The following is a 22,107-nucleotide window of genomic DNA, read 5'->3' as shown; positions in this document are numbered from 1 at the left end:
TCCTCCAATAAATCCACAAAAGTCTTGCTAGCTTGCGAGTGACCAACCCACAAGTTCCAGTCCATATCTGGAAAGTTAAAATCCCCCATTACAAAACATTCTGATTTACTGGCCTGTTTTATTTTTCTGCACAACTGTTCATTGTACTCATCAGAGTCATTAGGCCTATAACATGCTCCTACTCTCATTTTCCCTTTCCCAGTATTTATGTCACACCAAAAAGACTAAACATTGCACTGTCCACCCGTGTCATCTGGATGCACTTCCTTACATTTTGTGTTTCTTAACTAACAGTATAACCCTTCTCCCTTCCTACCTTGTCTGTCCTTTCTGTACACATTGTACTCCCTAATTTCTAATTCTGGACTGCTTATATCTGTGTGACACCATGTCTCTGATATCCCAACAATATCTGCCTTTGATGTCTTGATCAGCACTTCAAATTCATCAATTTTATTTACTATACTTCTAGCATTAGTGTACATGCAAGTGTACATGCACTTGTTCTTACTCTTAGTTACCCTAACACAGCCCGTGTATTTACTTGTTCCGTGGTGACTCCCAGCAGCTCTTGAAGTCCCCAGCAACTTGCTCTCTAGACTGCTGCTCATTACAATAGAAGCAGTGTAAGAATCACTTTCACCTCTGCCCGCAGCTACCGTTAATCTTTTAGTCTGTGTATTCTCCCCCAATCTTGCAATTTTCCAACCCACCTAACACTGCCTCCATGGCATTAGCAGATATTTTTGCACCCTTTCTATTTAAGCGGTTCCTATCCCTGTCTCTCCTGTTAGTAAGCACAGACCACGCTGAAAAACATTCTACCCCTTGAGCCTTGTGCAATCTCTCCAGGGCCAAATTGATTGACAAGGCCCTCATCATATACTCCCTCCTATCGTGTCTGGGAAGAATTGCAGACACTTTCAAATGTAACCCTAACTCACAACTTTTTTCCAGTATTCTGTGCTTGTTAAGCAAATCTGCAGATCTCTTACTCTTAAGGTCTTTAGTGCTAATGTGTTGTAAGACGGAACACTGTCTTTACTAACATTTTGACATGTGTGCTTTCATTGGTTTCAAGGATGTTGAAGTTTTCCACTGATGTTTCCAGGTCGTACTGGAAATACGATGTCTGATAATCGGTTACTGTTTTCCTCAAAAATGCATTCTTTTTTCCAATTATTATTATTATTATTTTATCTTCCTTGAGAGATCAGAACAAATATCAAGTCTTCACTACTTTTCTTCACCATTCAAAATGCATGGCACAATCTTTGCAAAACTTTCCTCATATTAAAATTTTCTGTCAGAATGAGTCTAACTGCTTCTTTCTTGAAATTTAATCAACAATTCATTCTCACAGTTCTATCTGAATGAGCCAAATCCGACCTTTTCAACAGTTTCACCTATTATGTATAGTGACTGGTTCATGCAGCATCATCATGACATTATATCATCCCTATAAGTTTCTTTATATTTATAAATGTCTCACTTATAGACTTCAGACAAAATTTTATATTAATTATTTTCTCTATATAATGGTCAGCCATTACTATACCGACACAATACAACACACTTCTATTCATCTTAATTACTAGAACAAGACTGACCTTGAAATTACTGCAAGTGGCAATTACTTTATATAATTACTTTATATAGTCATCTTTCTATTTTGTAGCACACTAAATATGAGATAAAAATTTAAAACTTTATTGAATCTCTGAAATATAAGATAACCAAAATAGAAAGATACTATTTACTATAAAAGCATGAAATCTTAAACAATAAAATAGACATAAGAGCTTCAAGTTTATCTGACCTTTATCAACCATGTAATTGTGTAAGTCAACCCTGCATGTAAAATATTCAGTGGGTTAAGTGACCAAATTCAGCACACATGCAGTACAGCTGAAAGGAGCTTTTTCAAGACTTAATAATGAACTCCAAAATTGGTTTTGAAACATTATCATTGTGAGAACAAGGTTGTCAGAGGTAGTCGAGTATGAGTTATTTCATTTAATCATTAGTCAATAAGTGTAATAGAACACACTCAGTATTAAATAAGTCTCATAATTAAGCTGAAATCCTTGCAGAATTAAATGTCAATTACTTTATAATTTCAATTAGTGATCTTTCATAAACCATTTCTCTTCTTTTAATATCTACGAAATCACATATTACTGTGCACTTTACTTAGCTGTTTTCAGTATTCTTATTCTTCTGTCTGAAGCATTCAAACCTGTAATATGGACTTAAATGCTTTATATATAATTCTTTATGCAAAAATTTTTAAAAATTTTGTTAAGTTAATGAGTCCTTATATTTCTTTATATAAACTATATATACTAAATATATAAACAAAAAATACATGAACTATATTTTCTAGGTGCATGTTAACCCTCAATCCAAGAAAAGAGTCAAATTTGAACGGGAGAAACCAAAGCCTTTTCTGGCAGTCCGTTATCTTGAAGCTATCACAAATGAAGCTGCTAGTCAAGCACTTTTGCTAGAATCTCATTTCTCTTCAGTTAATGAGCTATGGACAATTCTTGAAAATACTAAGGTGCAAATGAAGAGTGATTCTTTATGTTAATTTAAAATTTTTTTTAACTTTTCAAACAAAATATTTATGTAATTTTGTGTATTACAAATCTGAGTATTTTATGCATTACATTTAAAATGCTTATAATTCAAAAAATTATAAAATAGCTAAAGCTATTGTTTAATTTTTTGAAGGATGGCATATCAGTTCACATCAAACAAATTCTCCATTTTTATTGTTTTGTTTGGAAGTTGTCATTAGAAATCACCAGTATCTCTTGATAAAAGATATACTGGTGATACACAGTAGTGTCACACAGCAGAATAACTTTGTAGTGATGTCATTTGTTCAGCGTATTTAACAACTCATCAAAAAGATGGAGCTGGTTCTGCTGCAAAACATGAAACAATAGCAGTTCCTATGCTTTTTAACCTCTGCTAGCATCCATGAAAAAAACACATAAACACATAACTGAAAAAAACACATAAACACATAACTGAAAAAAACACATAAACACATAACTGAAAAAAACACATAACCACATAACTGAAAAAAACACATAAACACATAACTGAAAAAAACACATAAAAGGATGAGGCGATTCTTAGACCTATGACAAATGCTTGGTGCAATCTGTTTGTTTGAATTGCTGTTGAATATCCTGTTGAGAAATAATCATAAGTTTCTTTCTTACGTAAAAATCTTACAAAAGCAAACAGTAGAAAAATTATGTAAACCATTGGATCTCTCTTTTAATTATCCTTCACTTTTTATACCTTAATAAAAGATATTTGGAATACTTTTACTATAAGGACTGTTCTGTCCACTTAATATTTTTTCAGCCAACAGATTGCACTGAATATCTCAATGCCCTTAGTGCTCACACAGAGAAAACCCTTCACTGCAAATTGCTTGAGTATTGTGCTGCTTTCAAACAAATGCATAAATAACCCCAAGCAAATAATTTTGATCTGCTGTATGCCTGAGTCCTCCATGGCAGTAGAGCTATCCACTTTCTTCTGTTAGGAAAAGTTTGGGTTTGATTCCCATTGCTAAAGTAATGGAATCGAACTCAGACTGTTATGATTTATTTTCATCGGTGATAGAATATCTGAAGAGTTTTTTTTGAGCAGTGGTCTATTTGGTGACTGTGTAGGGTTTTACATCCTAAAAAACTGGTAAATTGAATTGCCCTCAGTATTCATCTAAAACAATCCAACCCAACCCTTTGTACTCAATAAATTTAGTAATTAGTTTATGCCTTTGGATTAAAAGAACTTAATTAAAAAATTAAGACATTCTAAGTAGAACTAATGGAACTTATTTCACTTTTATTCAGTAGATGGCAGATTAAAATTCCCCATCGCGGTACCTTAAGATCCCCTTCATTTGCACTGAAAATTTGATTTTGATTCAGCTACAGACACGAGTTCTAAGTGAGTGGTGCTTATAATTGATATCTTGTTTCAAGATGATAGGACAAAATATAAACGATATTGGGACAACTCGGGACTGCTTCATGTATATTGTAAATTTGGCTTGTATAGGATTGTGTTAGACAGCACTGGAATTCACCTGTACCTTTCAAAGCCCTCAAATGTAACCTCAGTCCATCTCCTACTCAGCCTACCTCTTGACCTGGATCCTTGGAATTTATAATACTGTATATGGCTATTTTACAATATCTGCTGTCCACCGTTCTTTCCAGGTGATATCACCTATCTTTATAGGTAATGATTTCATCTTGCTTGTTTTTACTATTGTTAAATTATTGTGAATGGTGGTGTTTTCTAATTGTGAATGTCCAGCATAGGGTCTCGATACCCTCTTTCTGCCACTTCTATCTTTTTCTTATCTCTCTTTCTCCATGTCCATATTTCATTTTGATAAGGCATTCAGGTATATATGAAAACAATACAGAAATTGTTTTGCTGTATGTACTAATTGCATCTCTGTAAAAGTGAATGTGTTCAGTAATTATCATAGTGAGATAATGTGTAGTGGTCTACACCAGATATTTGCATAACATAATGTGATTTTGATTCCACATGATAATACTAGAGTGGATTTTTAGATACTAAAAAGAGTAAAATTATTTATTTTTTATACACTGTAAATTTTAAAATCACTTTAAAAAATTATTTCTTGAAAAACCAGTATATGTAGTGAGAACAAAATTTGACATACTTACTGTGTCGGCAGGAGAGAGAGAGGCGTAGTCTCAATGGCCTTAGGAGATGGACCCAGCACAAATTAATAAATAATGCAGTAATACAGTGAACAAGAAAGGTCATTGACACACCTTAAGTGAGATGTGATACTCACATCTTGTCATTTCGGACAGCGTAGTTCACCAAAATCAAAATCAGCAAGCTATTTTACTTTTAACCGATGCTGCTATGTGGTACAGCATCAATGAAAAGTAACTACCTTATTGACTGCACACTCTCTAGCCACAGTGTTTGCATAATTTCATCAGAAACCTGAACAATGGTTGTTCAGTTTGAAAAATATTGATATCTCTTGACAAATTTGAAGCAGTGCTACACTTTATAGTTCTTGTTTTTAAAAACTGCAAAAACATTTCTGGCTTTTCTACTGCTTGAATCTATTGTTTTGTTTATGGATACTCAGATATTTGGAATATTGTTATTATCAGGACTATTTTGTCCACTTATATATTTTTGTAGCCAGCAGGTTGCACTGAATATCTCAATGGCCTTAGTGCTCATGCAGAGAAAACTTCTTCACTGCAAATTGCTTGAGTATTGTGCTGCTTTCAAACAAATTACATCACCAAATGGCTAATCTTATTTAAAAGATGAGACACTGCTATTACAGCCTGTTTCAGGTCTTACTGATCACTTATTATTGTTATTAAAATCTATTTATTAAGTCAAAATAGGTGATACCCATGGATAGCCATGGGCTATCAGGGTCTCTCAAAGAAGTTATGTACATATACAACCTTCTTTTACAAAACTAAAACATTATTGTGTGATTAAGGTGCATGATACAAGCCTTAAACTATGTGCTGGTGATAGAGGATATCTTCAAGCTTTAATTAGAGGTGTTCATTGTGTACCTGTGGGTACTCTGAAAATGTTTCATGTATATAATCCAATTTCTTCCATATTCAGCACTAAATACCCATTCAGCACAGCTGGTTGTTTCACAGATATGTTGTTTAAGTTCCATGGTTCCTAGCATAGGTAGAACATGCCCGGTCTTTCGTGAATCCCCTGGAGAATAAAATCTAACAGAGGAGAATCAGACGGGACACAAAATTGGTCCTCTTCCAATCTGCTTCCCAGGAAATACTGCATTCAGGTATGCACAAGCTTCTTTATGGTAATGTGGGAGAGCTCCACCTTGTTTGAAAATCAAGTCACCATCATCATCATCATCATCTTGCATTGCAGAACTGTGGGTCTACTTGGTGGTTTCTTTTTAAACCATGTTTGAAATTTACACGACAATAGCAGCAGACTGTAGTTTGTTGAATCAAAATAAGCATTATGCCTTCTTGGGGTTATAAATTTGGCCATGATTACAGTTTTGCAATTATATTACCATCTACTGCATCATGCATATTTTCTGGTTGGCAAATAAAAACTTGAAGATATCTTCTATTGCCTGGAAGTCATCTGCACGGGTAGTACAGTGGCTATAATCACTATCCTCCCTCCCCACACTGGGCGGAAAATGTCTGGGTTCAAATCCTGTCATGATGTGAAGAACTTTTATGGGCTTTTTTTCACTTCATGACTGAATTAGTTAATGTCAGGTGTGGATAGTAAGGTTTTTCCCTCCCGGAAACTTGTTTTTTGTCCAGCAAAACAGGCAAATTGATCAGAGAACACACACAATTTATGGACATGTTACATGTGGGCAGATGAATTAGTTTTTGGGTGACCTTAATGTGACACCTTACTTTATCTCCTGGAAGTGGTTTCAGGTTTGTGGATACCCTGTATTGTATTGCAATATACACCAATAAGCCAAAACATTATGACCACCTACCTAATATGATGTTAGTCTTCCACGTGCAGCCTAAACAGCTCGTACCTGGTGAGACATATGCTACAAGATTTCTAAATGTGTGTCTTGTGATATCTGGTACCAACACGTAACCAGCAGATCCTTTAACTCCTTTAAGGTCTGTGGTTGAGAGGCTGCAGATCGGAGTTGCTGTTCCAACACAAGCTACAGATGCTCGATGGGGAATTTGGAGGTCAGGGCAATACTTGGAAGTCTTCATGTTCTGTGAACTAGTCTCAAGCAATCTGCACAGTGTGGCATGCCGCATTATCCTGCTGAAAGACAGCTCTGCCAGAGGGGAAGACCCTTGCCATGAAAGGGTGTACCTAGTCAGCAATGATGTTTAGGTAGGTGGTAGACGTCAGAGTGCCTGGCACATAGATGATTTGACCCAGGGTATCCCAGCAGAACATTGTCCAAAGCATGACACTGCCGCCACCAGCTTGTTTTCATCCCATGGTGCATCCGGGCGGCATCGCTTCCCCAGGTAAATGAAGCATGTGTACCCGGCCATCCACTTGGTGCAACAGGAAACGTGATTCACCAGACCACATGACCTTCTTCCAATCACTCAAGGTCCAGTTTCAATGCTTGCATGCCCATTGTAGGTGCTGTCACCGGTGAACCATGATTAGCATGGGCACTTGGAATGGCCTGCGGCTACACAACCCCATTTTCAGCAGGTTTTAATGTACTGTATGTGTTGTGACACATTATTCCTGTCACCAGCATTCCAGTTACCAGCGAGTTGTGCCACAGTGGCCCTTCTGTTGCCATGTACCATCTCCGGGAGAGCCTTCGCTCACCTCGAGCATCGATGAGCCGTGATTGTCCAACAGCTTGCCAGCAGTTCATGGGTGGGTCTTTCCTCCGTGGACCACTTTCAGTAGGTACTAACCGTGGCTGACCGTGAGCATCCCACCAGCTGTGCCGTTTCGGATATGCTCTGACCCAGTCCTAGCCATTAAAATTTGGCCTTTGTCAAACTCACTTAAATCCGCTGCCTTTTCCATCTGTAGAACAAGAGTCTCGTTGATTGATGGAGCCCAGTATCAGGTGTTTATTATACCATATCCCGACCCGTGCACGCACCATAATTCACCTGCAGTTGCTTCGATTTGCATAACGACTTTCTGGTCATAATGTTTTGGATCATCGGTGTATGTACAGATTTACAGTGAAACTTACAATTCTTAAAGTGATATATTTCAAATTTATTATAAAAAAATGCAGTTTTGTGTAATATTTATATTGAAAATAGAATTAATGTATGAGATTGAAGAGTATTATTTATTTTCCGGTTTTTAATGTAATGACTTATTTAAAGTTAAGGTTGTCATATTTGTTAAATCTGTTAATATATTAAGTCACTATCATTGCATTGCAGTTGCTTCATCTTGCTTCGTGACTGCAAGTTATCATAATTCTGTTTGTAGTTCATTTTTGCATCCTCAGCTAGCACTGCAATTGCTTCATGAATCCATGCTGTAATTCTGTTTTGTAGTTCATTTTTATGACTGAGGAGCTCAATCTTTCTGGAAAGCATGGATTACTGGCTTATAGTTGCTGTGAAGGAATCAGATTGAACTTTATTATAACCAAAATATTAACCAGTTGGTTAATATTTTGCTATTTGCATCCTATAACTTTCATCTTCATGGTATTTTGTTGGGTTGACTTGTAGCTTGTTGGGTATATCTATTTTGTTTGCTGCAAAATATGCCTTTACTTTCACAACACTTGTTTATCAACTACCAAAGATTGGCCATCCATATGTGCTGCAGCACAGCACAGCACTGAGGTGCTTTTTAAATGCTTATATGTATAACACCCTGTCACTTGTGGTTCTGTTTGATGCCTATAGGGATCAGAGGCAGCAAATGTGTTAATAGCTGGTTCTCAGCTTTCTCAGGATTACCAGTTTCCAAGGTTTGTGTGAAGAATGACCCTTGAGTTGGCAATGAGGTTGCCCGATATCCTATTCAGTCAGTGAAAAAGCCAGTATTCAATTTCTAGGAAGGAAGGGAGGAACATTAGTCAGAGTAGCAAAAAACCAAATATATATTGTATTACAGGAAATATGGATGAAGGATTGCTTCCTTCAACTATTGTAATGGTGGAAGTGTGCATGCATTTGTTGATAAGTTTGTACAACTAGGGAATACTGTTCAACAGCATTCCCTGGTTGTCCAGATAGCTATACTGCTACAAACTGATTGAAATGATTTTAACCTCCAGGGCATAAATTCAAATTGAGGAAAGACAGTTGTAGGATAGATGTGCAGAAGTTTGTCTTTAGCCAGCGGGTGGTTGATTGTTGGAACAAACTTCTATCTGTCGTTGTAGAAGTTGATAGCTTAAATAGATTCAAGGCAGAACTAGACAAACATTTAGAGCGGGTGGATGAGTGAAATGAGAAGGAGGTGTGATTTTTTTTGGCTGATGCTATATAAGCTTGCTTTCTTGAATCATGTGCTCTTGCTAATTCTAATTAGCTAATCCTGTATAAAAATAAACTACAAAGCATTGGTTTTTAAATAAAAAAAATACACAGAAATTATAATTCTACAACAAAAAATTACCGTTTTTTTCTATGATATGCTTTGCTTAGAACATGAATTTGTTTATTTATATTTCTTATTTTTTTATAATTATTTCAAAATGTTGGCCTCTCTAAAATAAGAATTTTTTTCTATTTAAAGCTGTTTTTTTTTTAAAATATAATTATGCCATATTTAGTATGAAAAAATTGTATACAGTTATAGAGTTTGAACACCACAAAATTTGCTAGTATCAGGTTCTTCCTTGTTATTCACTACAGTTGGTCCCCGACTTACGTAAGCCTGAGTTACGTAACTTTGGACTTATATAAATTTTTTTGGTAAAATCGTAAAGATACTGTCTGTATAATTTTTAAGAGTGAAGTCAAATGAAGGAACAATAAATACAAGTTTTTATTTTTGTTCCCCTACAAACTATGTTGAATAATAACCTGCAGTGTAACTATAATCTAGGTAAATAACTAGAGTTAACATTTCATTTTCTTCTTTAAAAATTCTGAAGAAATATTCAACAATATGTGTTTGAGACAGGTGAACTACATTGAAGCACTTCAGAGAAACCCCCACAACATTCAACCACATGGACTGTGTCCCATCGGCTATTTCTTAGGAGAATTACACCATAGCCCTTTGTCTACATCCTTTCCTTCCTTTCTTTCTGGATTATAGTCAGTTCAGTTTTGTTTGAGAGTGAAGTGGGAGCTTTTGTTTGCATTTTGTAATATTTGTTACACTGAAGTTGGTTATCGTGAAGTTGAAATTCACGCTTTCCAACCATTTTCAACAACTTAGCGTCAAACTATTATAATGTAGTGTGTGTGTGTGCTTCATTCGCATGTCATAAGGTGTGACAGCATCTCTTGTAACTTAAACCTATGAAGTTCTTTAAAGAAAATTTCATTTTGACTGTTATCATGGTGCCACCTAAGAGAATAAGTGAAAGCACTACTACTTCACTGCTGTACCTAGATAAAGTTTTTAATTGTTATGGTATATAACTGTTTTTCTTCATTCTTCTGAGGATATTGTGGTGTTTGTAATTTTGGCATATCAAGGATATAGTAGCAATATTTTATTAGTCATTCCCGAGTTACATAAAACTCGACTTACGTAAGAAGTCCTGGAACGTATCTCTTACGTAGGTCAGGGACAGACTGTATTTGGAAATGAAATTTAGTAAAATGTGGTGGGAGGGTCCTAATGAGGTTATCTGTAGAATAGGATTATATACACACACTTTTTAAAAATATATTTAAGAAGATATCTACACATATTTTCAACATTTACTGTCAGCAGTTACTGTAACGGTTGGTGTTACAATTAGTGTTTCAGCAGATCATTTTGGAAATAGTTTCCAGCCATTGTTTAGATACTCAGATATATTATTCTATTCACTATTTTCTTTGAACTACTGTTTATTAAGACTATTTGAGCTTGCTTACATTCCATCTCTGAGAAAATACTATGGAAAAATTTGAAGAACTCAAGCACTTGTAGTTGTTTCAAATGCATTCATGTGGGTTTCACATAAAAGCTTTTTTGGTAAGTTTCCATCTCATTGCCCAGGTGCCCTCATGGATAGCACAGTTGGTAGACTTGCCATCCTCCCCACACAAGTATAAAAGACCCATCAATGACATGAGGAATTTTTATGGGCCTTTTTCACAGTGTGGCTGAATTAGTTGGTCTCAGTTGAGGGTAGCATGGTTTTTTCTCCTTGAAACACTGGTTTTTCATTCAGAAAACAGAAAATCAACCACAGAACACACAATTTACAGACAGTATATACAGAACAATATGGCCTTAGTCACTGATGCTCCTAAAAACCCTACTACTACTACTACTACTCTTGCCAAAGCTATTGGCTGCAACTTTTTCCCCCATCTCTGTCAAAACCAGATGGTTCTGTTGAAACTTCAGCCAAGGATAGAGCTGACCTGCTAGCTTCCCATTTTTCTTCCAACTCATGTATTAATGATCTTGGTAAAACACCTCCCACCATTCCCAACATGCTCCATTCAATGCCTTCTGTGGTCTTCCGTCAAAAGGATGTCAGAAGGATTTTGACGAATCTTGATTCTAAGAAAGCTCCAGGTCCTGATGGCATTTCTCCACTTGTTCTCAAAGCCTGCACTCCTGAACTTACTCCTGTTCTTTGCCACCTCTTTTCACTTCCTTATTCCAAAGGTTTTTTCCCTTCTGCTTGGAAATTTGCTCATATCCAGCCAATTCCTAAAAAGGGTGACAAATCCCTCCCATCCAGTTATTGTTCCATCGCAATTACTTCTACTCTTTCTAAAGTAATGGAGAAATAATTAACCGCCAACTCTTAAACTACCTAGAAACCTTCCATCTGATCAACCATAGCCAGTATGTATTCTGTCAGTGTCAATCCACTTGTGATATTCTGGCTTATGTTACCCATTTATGGACTAATTCAATGGAAAGGTTCGGTGAAACACAAGTAGTTGCTCTTGACATCTCAAAGGCTTTTGATCGTGTTTGGCATAAAGGTCTTTTAAACAAGCTTCCATCTTATGGTTTGCCAACTATTTTTTGTAATTGGTTATCCAGTTTTCCCTCTGATCACTCACTGAGGGTGATGGTAGATGGCTCTCTATCTTCTAACTTCTCCCACTAATTCTGGTGTCCCCCAAGGTTCAGTTCTTTCCCCCACTCTTTTCCTCTTGTATTTTAATGACCTTCTTCCATTGACTGTAAATCCTATCCATAGTTTTGCCGATGATAGCACATTGCATTCCACTTTCCATTTTGAGAAACCTTGCCCTGGTCAATCAGCTTCAACTTCTCGAATATCCGCTACCAATTCCTTAAATGCCGATCTCCAGATAATTCTCCAGTGGGGGAAAGACAACTTAGTTGATTTCAATCCTTCTAAAACTCAGTCTTGTCTTATACCTCACAAAAAGGATTCTTCTGTTCGTATGCTTTTCTTTGGTGACACTCCAATTTCTAGACAAAATGATATATATCTTTTGGGGATTATCCTGACTTCTAATCTCTCTTGGTACAAGCACATTACAAATATTGCTTCCTCTGCATCTCGGCGTTACTTTTCTTCCAAACAGCTGTTCACTCTGTACAAAATGGTGCCTCCATAGCCAGGTGGGCAGGAGCAGCAGTGCATAGCACACGCTTCTTGATTAGACCGGGGTTCGAGCCCGTGACCACCAAATACGGAGGATGCGGAAAGGTCAGGGAATGACCACTGCATATCCCCGGAGCAATATGGCCTTAGTTGCTAATGCTCCTAAAAACCAAATAACAAACTCTGTACAAATCGCAAATCCACCCTACCATGGAATATTGTTCCCACATCTGGGGTGGTGTCCCCAAAACCTCTCTCAGTCTTCTATATTCCATTCAGAAGAAGGCAGTTAGATTAATTAATGACTCCCCTCTAACAGAGTCTCTCCATTTGCTGTCTCATAGACGTGCTGTTTCTGCTGCATGCCTTTTCTGCAGATACTTCCATGGGCACTATTCTTCTGAAATGGCTTCTATAATTCCCACTCTCTCTTTCATAGCAGTCCAAACATGTGCCGTCACCAGCCAACATCCATTTACTGTCAAACTTCAAACTCACAAAACCAACTTTTCATCTTCCTAGTTTATTCATTCAACTGCCATTTTCTGGAACAACCTTCCTTCATACATATTTCCTGAAAATTATAGTCTTCAAAAGTTCAAGTCTAACATCAATAAATATCTTCTTTCGTCTTCTTAACCTCCAACCCAAACATGGTACTAAGTACTATAGCTTCTAATACCTTTCGTATTTAAGGTTTTCATTAAAAAAAAAAAAAAAATTCAAAAAGTTTTTCCCTTTTTCTGCTAGCATTATTTTCTTCTAAGCAACTATTAACTGTATATAGATTCCAAAATCCATTCTACACTATGGAAGGGCTTTGAAACCTTAAAAATCAGTGCTATTCAAAAATGAATGATTAGGTTAATCAGAGATTCATTTCACAGTGATCCACTTCACTCACTATAATGTAGATGCTCAGTTTCAGCAAAGTTCATTTCTTTAAATATTTTTTTATTTATCTTTAGTTTATTCATTTTATTTATTAATTTCTGTAAATACAGTCCATTCCGGTTATTTGGGACACATCGGGACTAGTGCATTTTGGCCCAATTAAGCAGCTGCCCCAATTATCCAAAGTTTCATGTAAATAGTTAAAAATACAATGTACCCCCCTTTTTTTACAATTGGTTCACTGTACAATCAAATCACGTTACGATGAACTCAGCATAGTAAAGTACCGTTCACTATACGATGTGCAGTAAGTGCCGGTCATTGTGATCACGTTTGTGAATTGAATTTTAATTCTATTAAACAGCAATTCTAATTAGCGAAAATAGGTGGAATATTATCCACAGGCTATAAAAGCAAAGATATATTAAGCACAATTTACCCTTTATTACCTTACCAATTAAAAAAATAAATGATACGTGAAAATCGGAAGAATATACGTGATAATCGGAATAATTAATACATACTGTAATATGTACATACGAACTAGTTGACATTTCTGTTCACTGACATTTGTAGGCTGGGGGGAGATTAAAAATTTAAAACAGTAAAAAGATAAGCAATCAATAACAAAGCACACGGCACACACAAATTGCAAGTAACACGATACGTGCAAGTGAGAACGGAGTAACGAGTTACAAATCTTTAAAAATACGAATGAAGAGAAGAAAATTAATTTTCTTCTGAAAATTAATTTTTTTATATGATTGAAGATTTAATGGAAGTGTAAACACATTTCATCATAATAACCCACAGAATTCCAGCTGTATTTTCGCAAATTCAATAAGATCGAGTTTACTGTCTGTTTATGATAGATTTCACTAACAGAAAAGCCCAATAAACAGGTGACTGCTAATTGTTTTTATTGTTTTATGGTTGTGACTTCCAGAATTTCGACCGAACCACATGGTACCGTCGGAGACAATTGTTGGGTAATCTCCAGTGCTGCGGTCTCCTGCCCCGATTAAATGGCATGCTGTCCCAATTAAGCGAAGTAAACCCTGGCTATTTTCTCGATTGGTTTCTGTTTTTTAAGATTTGCTCCAAATAAACAGTTGCCCCGATTAACGTGGCCCAAATAACCAGAATCCACTGTATTTTCTTAGGCATTGATCATCAAAATTAGAATGCATGTTCTCCTCTCTCCATTCAAATCTCTGTATTCTATTTAGGTCAAAATACTTGAAATGAAAGAACCTCACTTGTATAGTTTAAAATTCATTTTTATTACTAATAGTCTAAAAATCATGTTTTGAAGAGGGTTCCTCCTCTGCTTCTTTAGTGGCTACAAAATTAAAAATAAGATGGATTACTTATTAATTATCTTTATTGAATTTTTACTTATATTATTAATTTAAATTTTATTCTTTAATCTAAACAAAGTTGTCAGTTACCTTAATTTCTAATTTAGGTGGCATTTTAAACTTATGAACATACAGTATTTCAAGATAGTAAATTTTTGTGACTGAAATCACATGTAACTATATATGCATTCTAAAGAATTTAAATGGCAATAATTTCAGTGTATTAATTAGTCTGCTTACTTTCATGATATAGCATGTATCCATTTTTTTATATATGTATAAATTTTTTTCTTTCTGTTTGGTTTAAAGGTTCAATTGGAAAAATATGGGAATCCAGTAAAAATTAAAAAGCATGCAGATTATCAATTTCTTCTGTCTGCTTTTGCTTTATACTGTAGGCTTACTATACTTTTAAGTACAAAGGTATGTTTACATATTTTTTCCAATGTAAGTTGTGTTCCTGTTTTATTTGCTCAATATTTAATAACAGTAATGTCAGTTGATGACAAAAAACTTAATATGATTACCCAGGGCTTTTTTTGAGATGGTATGCAATGGTACTGCATACTTGGCACCTTTGTTAACAGTGACGTGTGACATATGGATGCAGTGCACTTCGAAATTTGTAATATTCCGTAAATTTTTTCACATGTTTACCTACTATTCAAATAAGGTTAAAATTATTTAATTAAATTTGCATTTTTTACTGTCTATTGCTAAGATATTTCTATATAAAACTTTATAACCATTTTTATAATTCTAAATTACTCAGTCGGACCTCTGTTTAACGAAGTCCTTTTATAGCAAATTATTTTGACTTCCCCTTGGAAGTTAAAATAGAAAATACATTTAAAATACTTTCTGTTGAGCAAAGAAAATTTTCATATAGTGAATGGATTAGGAGAGAATTAACTCGGTACGCACTTTTTGCATTTCTGGCCATCAGGCAATTAGTCCTGCTGCACGAATTAAAAGAGCTAAAGCATTCTACAACTTAGTGGTACCTGGTAAAACCTATCCGACCACCTGTCCCACATGCAGTGGTGTAGCGCTAGTCGAGGGTGAGCAGATCAAGATGTATTCCCAATGGGCTCTGGCCCATCTTCTGCTGCAGTGGTGTCCAACCTTTTCCTGTACAGTGGCCATATTAAAAAAAATTCAAAGAAAATATTCGAAAATTTTATTAAATACAATAAACAATTACATTTACTGAACAAAACATTTAATGAGAGATTTTTCATAAATAACAAATTTTAAAATGCTCTTTTAGTTCACTTTCCTCTCGGTTGGACACCTCTGTGAATCAAATGTAAGTGCCCCATTCGAGAATTAGAAAAGTGATTTTCTTTTACCCTGACAAATAATCATCTGTTGTTTCGTGGAAGTGTTATCCACATTTTTCTGTAAATGTTCCCTATCTCTGTTTACATGGTCACAGAACCTGAATATCCGAATGGCATCGACATTTTGAACAGTTTCAAAGAAAAGAAAAGAAAAGAAAAAATTCGAATTTAAGAACTAGTGACAATACCGATGATGAGAGATGGAAAACGAGGACAATGAAGGTATAATCCTTCTAAACATGAATTGTTGTAATTTGGTGAAAGCGAAGTTAGAAAATTGTCAATTAGGTTACAGTTAAATGAAAGATATGCAATTCATGGATTTCGGGGATACCTAATTGATAAGAAGGTTTCGGAAGAATTTGTGAATGCTCGGAGTACGATACCAATTTCATCAAGTGAATATTATTATTATTGCTGTTATATTATTTCTCCCTGATTGGGGGATTCCACTCCATGACGGGTACTGCTACCAAGTACACAGGGTGATTGTAATGTCTGGTTTTACTGTTGGTCGAGGAAATCTCTGACTACAGATGTTCAGGATTGCGACTTTCTGGAGTTCCTTGTAGGTGTTCTCTGGCAGACCTATTGCTGCTAGGCTGCTATGTAGAGTCTTTGGTACCATACCAGTAGTTGACACGATGATCGGGATGGTTGATACTTCTTGCATATGCCACATCTCCTTGATCTCACGTCTCAGGTTCGTGTACTTTCTAATTTTTTCCTCATGGGTTTTCTGGACATTGCTAGTGTTGGTCACCGCTATGTCAATCAGGTAGATAGCCTTTTCAACCTTGTCCACAAGGGTTATGTCCGGTCTGTTGTGCGGGATGGTCTTATCCATTATTATAGCGCAGTCCCAGTACAGCTTGTGTGTTCAGGTCTCTAGGTTTCAGGTCTCAGGTCTCCATACTACAAGTACGAACCTAGGTGCCTGGGTTTGTACTTGTAGTATGGTACACTTTCTTTGGTCAACAGGTATTTCCTCGCTAGCTTCTGATGTATTATTCTAGCTACCTGGTCGTGTCTATGAGTGTACTCAGTCTGGGTGATCATCTTGCACCCCGCAGTGATGTGTTGGATCGTTTCTGAGGACAAGTAACATCGTTGATATGTGTCATCTGACATTCCGGGCTCCATTGCGATGTATTTTCTGTAGTTTCTGGTGTTAGTTACCTGGTCTTGGATGGCCAGCATGAATCCTTCAGTCTCGGGGAAGAGCATCCCGCTTGTGAGCCATGCATTGGAAGCAGTGTTATCGATGTGATCTTGATGGAGGTCATTGTAGTGTCTGCCATGTGGAGTGTCTTCTTTGCCCATCTTTCTAACTTCATTTATTGTACCGCCTGGGTGGGAGGGGGTTCCTTGCTTAGGTTGAGTGGGGTATACCACTTATCTATCTTCCTTATGGCCTGGTGGAGTGGTGCCGTATTGTTCTCAAAGTAATCCTTCAGGTTAACTATCACTGTTTTCTGTTGCTCTATCAGGTCTATCAGGCCCCTTCCTCCCTCTTTCCAAGGTATTGTTAGTCTCTCCACTGCTGACTTCGGGTGTTGGCGACTCTTGGTCATCATTGTCCTTGACTTTCGCATGATATCTTCTAGCTCGGTGTTAGTCCAATCTATGACCCCAAATGTGTATGTTAGTACTGGAGCTGCATAGGTGTTTATGGCTTTAACTGTGTTCCCTCCATTCAATTTTGATTTCAGCAGGCTTCTGAGTCTCTGATGATATTTTTCGGTCAGGCACTTCTTGATTTCCTTGTGTTCTAACTGCTCAGCCTGCATCATCCCTAGGTATTTGTAGGTCTCTCCTTCTGTCATAGCTTCGATCTCTTTACCAGTCAGCAGCTGGTAGTTTCGGCCAAATAATTTTCCTTGGTACATTTTGTGGGTCTTGCATTTGTTATTATTATTATTATTATTATTAGCTATATGGTGCAAGGAAGCCTGAGGCTTATGTTGCACCAGCTAAAAAAAAAATTCCCTAGTTACCCTCAGAGAGAGAGAGAGAGCGAGAGTCAAAAGTAGAAGGGAATCGCCATGAAAGAGAGGAATTATGATATCCAGCTCAGGACCATCGGTGTGACAAGCCCATACTCACCAGATGTGAGCCCCTGGGTTTAATGAGGATTTTCACAAATGAATCTGATCGTTGATGACAAAAACAGTTTCTTCACTACTGTTTCTTAAAATTGTAAGCCTGCTACTGACCCGCTTTTATCCAGCAAAATATGTCGATTCATGGCTGCTTCGGAAATATCATTCAACAACCGACACACAAAGAGGAAGAAACGAAGTCGGCATAGGACGGGTTGGCAACCTGCAGCTTGCAAGCCGCATGCAGCTCTTTTAGCATTAGCATTAGCAAAGGCACATGAAGCAAGAAAGCAGGCTTATATAGCATCAGCCAAAAAAAAAAAAAAAAAAAAAAACACTCTTATTTCACCCATCCACTGGCTCCAAACGTTTATCAAGTTCTACCTTGAATCTATTTAAGCTATCAACTTCTACAACAACAGATGGAAGCTTGTTCCAACAATCAAGCATGTAACACGTAACTGCGGTTCTTTAACTTTACAGCTCACACGAAGCACAATTTGAAATGGAGTTAAGAGGACTTAAAGATCAAGGACATGTGGAGTGCAAATAAAATGCCTTAAAACTGGAAATTGAGGATTTGGAGAGGCAAAAGGCTGCTCTTGCAATTCTACACAAATGGACGGCAATAGATGAGTTTAAAATGCAGACCAAATTGTGTTTGATGCGTGGAGTAACTTACCGGACTCATATATACATTTGAAAATATTTGCGTTTGGACTTCTCTCAGTTTTTGGTTCGACGTATTTCTGCAAGCAAATATTTTTGAACATGAACTATATTAAAAATAAATCAAGAAACCGTCGTCTGAACAATGCAAGCATGTTTAAAGCTCAGCATGTTTAATTACAACATACTCGCATGATATTGAGCGACTCGCTCAAGAAGTTGAGCGAGTCTCTCAACATAAAAAGTCACATTAATTTGTACTTAATTGGATGTTACGTTTTTTCAGTATTAATAAATAATATTTCAAAATATATTTTTTAATAAACCTTTCCCACTCTATTCCATTTCTTAAAAAACTCTCACCTCCCCCCCACTCCTCCTAGCTTGAGCTGAGGTGCGGCTCTTCGGATTCTCTCTCTCTTTTTTTTTAATTAGATCAAAAATGGCTCTTCACTCAAAAAAGATTGCCGACTCCTGGCATAGGCTGTTGGATGAGAACTTAATAAAAATTTGGAATATTCTACAAAAACTTTATTATGAAATTATTTTTACTTATGTTATTATTTTTTACTTATTTTACTCACATTTTACTTATTTTTTTATATACTCGAATAATTAATTTATGTTTAATAAACTGTGTTAATATACTTAATTTGTTGTTCTTATTTTAAAACATTACTATTAAAGTAACCCCACGGGTTCACATCTTGTGGGTATGGGCTTGGCACACCCAAGGTCCTGAGCTGGATATCATCATTCTTCTCTTTTTTGGTGATTCCCTCCTACTTCTCTCTCTCTCTCTCTCTCTCTCTCTCTCTCTCTCTCTCTCTCACTCTCTCTCTCTCTCTCTCTCTCTCTCAGGGTACTCAAATTATTTTTTGGCTGGTGCAGCATAAGCCTCAGGCTTCCTTGTACCATATGGCTAGTATTAGTAATAATAATAATAATAACAATATCAGAAAAAAAAATTTTTAGAGTACTTTTCATATCCTTTTAATTTTCAATTTTTCCTGATAGCAAAGAATGAGTACCGGCACCAATTTTTTTACAAAAAAAGCACTGTGATTACTTAACATGACCTTATATTTCAGATGACATGTGAGATTATCTTTAGTTAAATATAAATTTATCTTTTTTTTATTTAAGTGCTGAAATTATCCTTCAAATTAGTAGAGTGGGATACTATTTCAATGCAAATATCTCTTTATACATTAAAAAAATTTTCCTCCTAGTTATATTTATTCAAGCCAATGGGAGAAGAGGGTGGGGCAATTGCATCACTTATTCGAGTTTCCATAACATTCACTAACATCATGCACGTGTTCACTGTCTAATACATGACCATGCTAGGCATCATTTGATGTTCCATTGTAATGTCAACTTATGAAAGGACCCGATATAGTTTAGTATTTTGTAAATATTTTAAATATTTGTATAGTTTGTACAGGTGTGTCTGGAATCCATGATGTTTGATTTGCTAATTATGCGTACTTATGTAGTAATTAACACAGCACCATGACTTAGATTGGCAATCACCGATTCTGAGAGAAAACAATGCTGTCATGAGTCTTTGCAGAAATATAGAGAGAAACATGACAAAAGGTGACAAACATCATAGAATAAGTTCAATGATGATGGAGCAAGTGGAAAATCAATGCTACAGGAAATGGGTAGCTAATATGGATGAAAAACAGGCCGAAACTCAGCAAACCATTAAACAGCTCAAGTGTAACATAAGACCTTCAGAAGATCCTGATAACGAAGAAACCACTGAAATATCATATTGTGATTTAGGTGATATGGTAGATGAATGTGAACATTGCGGCGGATTATCTTTTCACAGTGAACTCGGAAGAGCTGCACATTCGCGGCTCTTCCCTCCACGGCAATGTGCAGCACAGCCACACATTGTCATGGAGGCAGATACCTATCTGAACACTTTAAAGACTTTGTTGTTTGACAACACAGAAAAAGGGAGACACTTCTGAGAAAACATTAGTCTATAACAATATTTATGCCATTGTGTCTTTTAATGCCGAAAAACAAGGACTTCGAAGGTGGCGGCAGTCCTTATACGATGCAAATATGGGGAGGTGTCATGGTGAAAGGAACAACGAGTTTAATGTCTGTTAGAGACTTTCCAAAATTCGGCCAAATCTACATTTATGACAATGGAGAAGTGTTGATGGAACGAGCTAAAAGAGTGAAAAGGATCGATGTCTTGGAAATCTTCAAAGTATAATGAATGACAACCTGTACAAGAAGATGTTTAAAACCCTTTATGAAGTGTACGAATCTGGCAAAGACAAAGAAGTGAGTTTGGCATTCTACAGAAATCCTAAAGACCACCTGCAAATTTACAACAAACCTGTCTGTAATGAACTGGCTGCTATTATAGTGTTGAAGGACGGTGAGTTACCAGAAAAGATAGACTTGTGAGTCTGTCCGAAAAGCGATCAAGAAAGCAAGATAATGAGTGTGAAATCTCCTCATTTAGACCCAATGTTATTCTCTCTAATGTTTCCCAGCAGAGAAAAGGAATGGAATTACACACTGAAACGACCATACGGAGAAGGTTATGGCAGTACAGTATTATGCGAACAGGCTGACATTCCGAAAGGACTCGAAATTGAATCAGATGTTGTGTTTGCAAAGGCTCACTCAGAATTATATCATAACGGCTTATCTGAAAGTAGAGAACAGTCGATTGTTTTAAGGTGTAATCAAAATAAGATCAGAGCAGAACATATGTCTGGGGTCGAATAACATGTTCAAAACAGTCTAACTCGACAGATCCATTCAAATTAGGAAAAGCCATAATCCTCCCTTCGAGTTATCCATCAACAGTCTGACCCCTTCTGGACTTCCACCTCATGACCTACAGTTGAAAGAGGGATGTTTGGTGATGCTCATCCAGAATCTCTGCATACCAGATGGGTTGTGTAATGGAACCTGCTTGATCGTAAGGCAGATATGATGAACAATTCTCCATTGCGAGATCCTCACTGGTGACAAGAAAGGAGACATCGGATATGCCTTTCGTTCCGAAGAGACTCCAGTTCCCTGTCAGAGTAGTGTTCGCAATAATGATAAATAAGTCACAGGGACAGACTTTTGACTACATTGGATTGTTCATAGTCGATTCCAGAGACTTCGTAATCAGTCACAGACAACTATATGTAGCTCTTTCGAGATCCACAAGGAAGGCCGGTATACGCATACAATGGGCCGACAAGACCTAATCGTATAAAGAAAATTGTATTCGAAGATGCATTATGGATTGAGATGAGATTCTTCTGTTACTCCAATAAAATCTCTACCTTAGCTCTAAAGTTTTCTTCCTTAAATCCCTTGATTCCAATTTCCTTGAACTAAAGTGATGTATGTAGAGTAAAAGACCTCGGCCTAAGGCCATGCAAAAGAAGCGAGCGTGGGGGTTGGCGAGCAGGGGGTGAAGAACCCTAGTTGTAATTAAGAAAAGAATG

At 36.6% G+C, this 22,107-nt stretch overlaps 1 protein-coding gene across 1 annotated transcript in view; it reads left to right on the top strand.

Moving 5' to 3' along the window:
* Window positions 1–20,141, top strand: part of LOC150081312 (condensin-2 complex subunit G2-like) — a 162,876-nt gene extending 142,735 nt beyond the window's left edge. Inside the window, exons 13-15 of the mRNA XM_090380160.1 lie at window positions 2,387–2,563; window positions 14,818–14,931; window positions 20,061–20,141. Coding sequence (XP_090236286.1) covers window positions 2,387–2,563; window positions 14,818–14,931; window positions 20,061–20,141 — 372 coding nt within the window. The remainder of the gene's footprint in view (window positions 1–2,386; window positions 2,564–14,817; window positions 14,932–20,060) is intronic.
* The last annotated feature ends 1,966 nt before the right edge of the window (window positions 20,142–22,107 follow it).

This window comes from Mastigoproctus giganteus, chromosome 8 (genome assembly GCF_048544385.1).
Source record: "Mastigoproctus giganteus isolate SK-2022 chromosome 8, ASM4854438v1, whole genome shotgun sequence".
NCBI classification, from domain to species: domain Eukaryota; kingdom Metazoa; phylum Arthropoda; class Arachnida; order Uropygi; family Thelyphonidae; genus Mastigoproctus; species Mastigoproctus giganteus.
The sequence above is the reverse complement of the archived record's forward strand: the minus strand, read 5'-3'. Positions and strand labels throughout refer to the sequence as shown.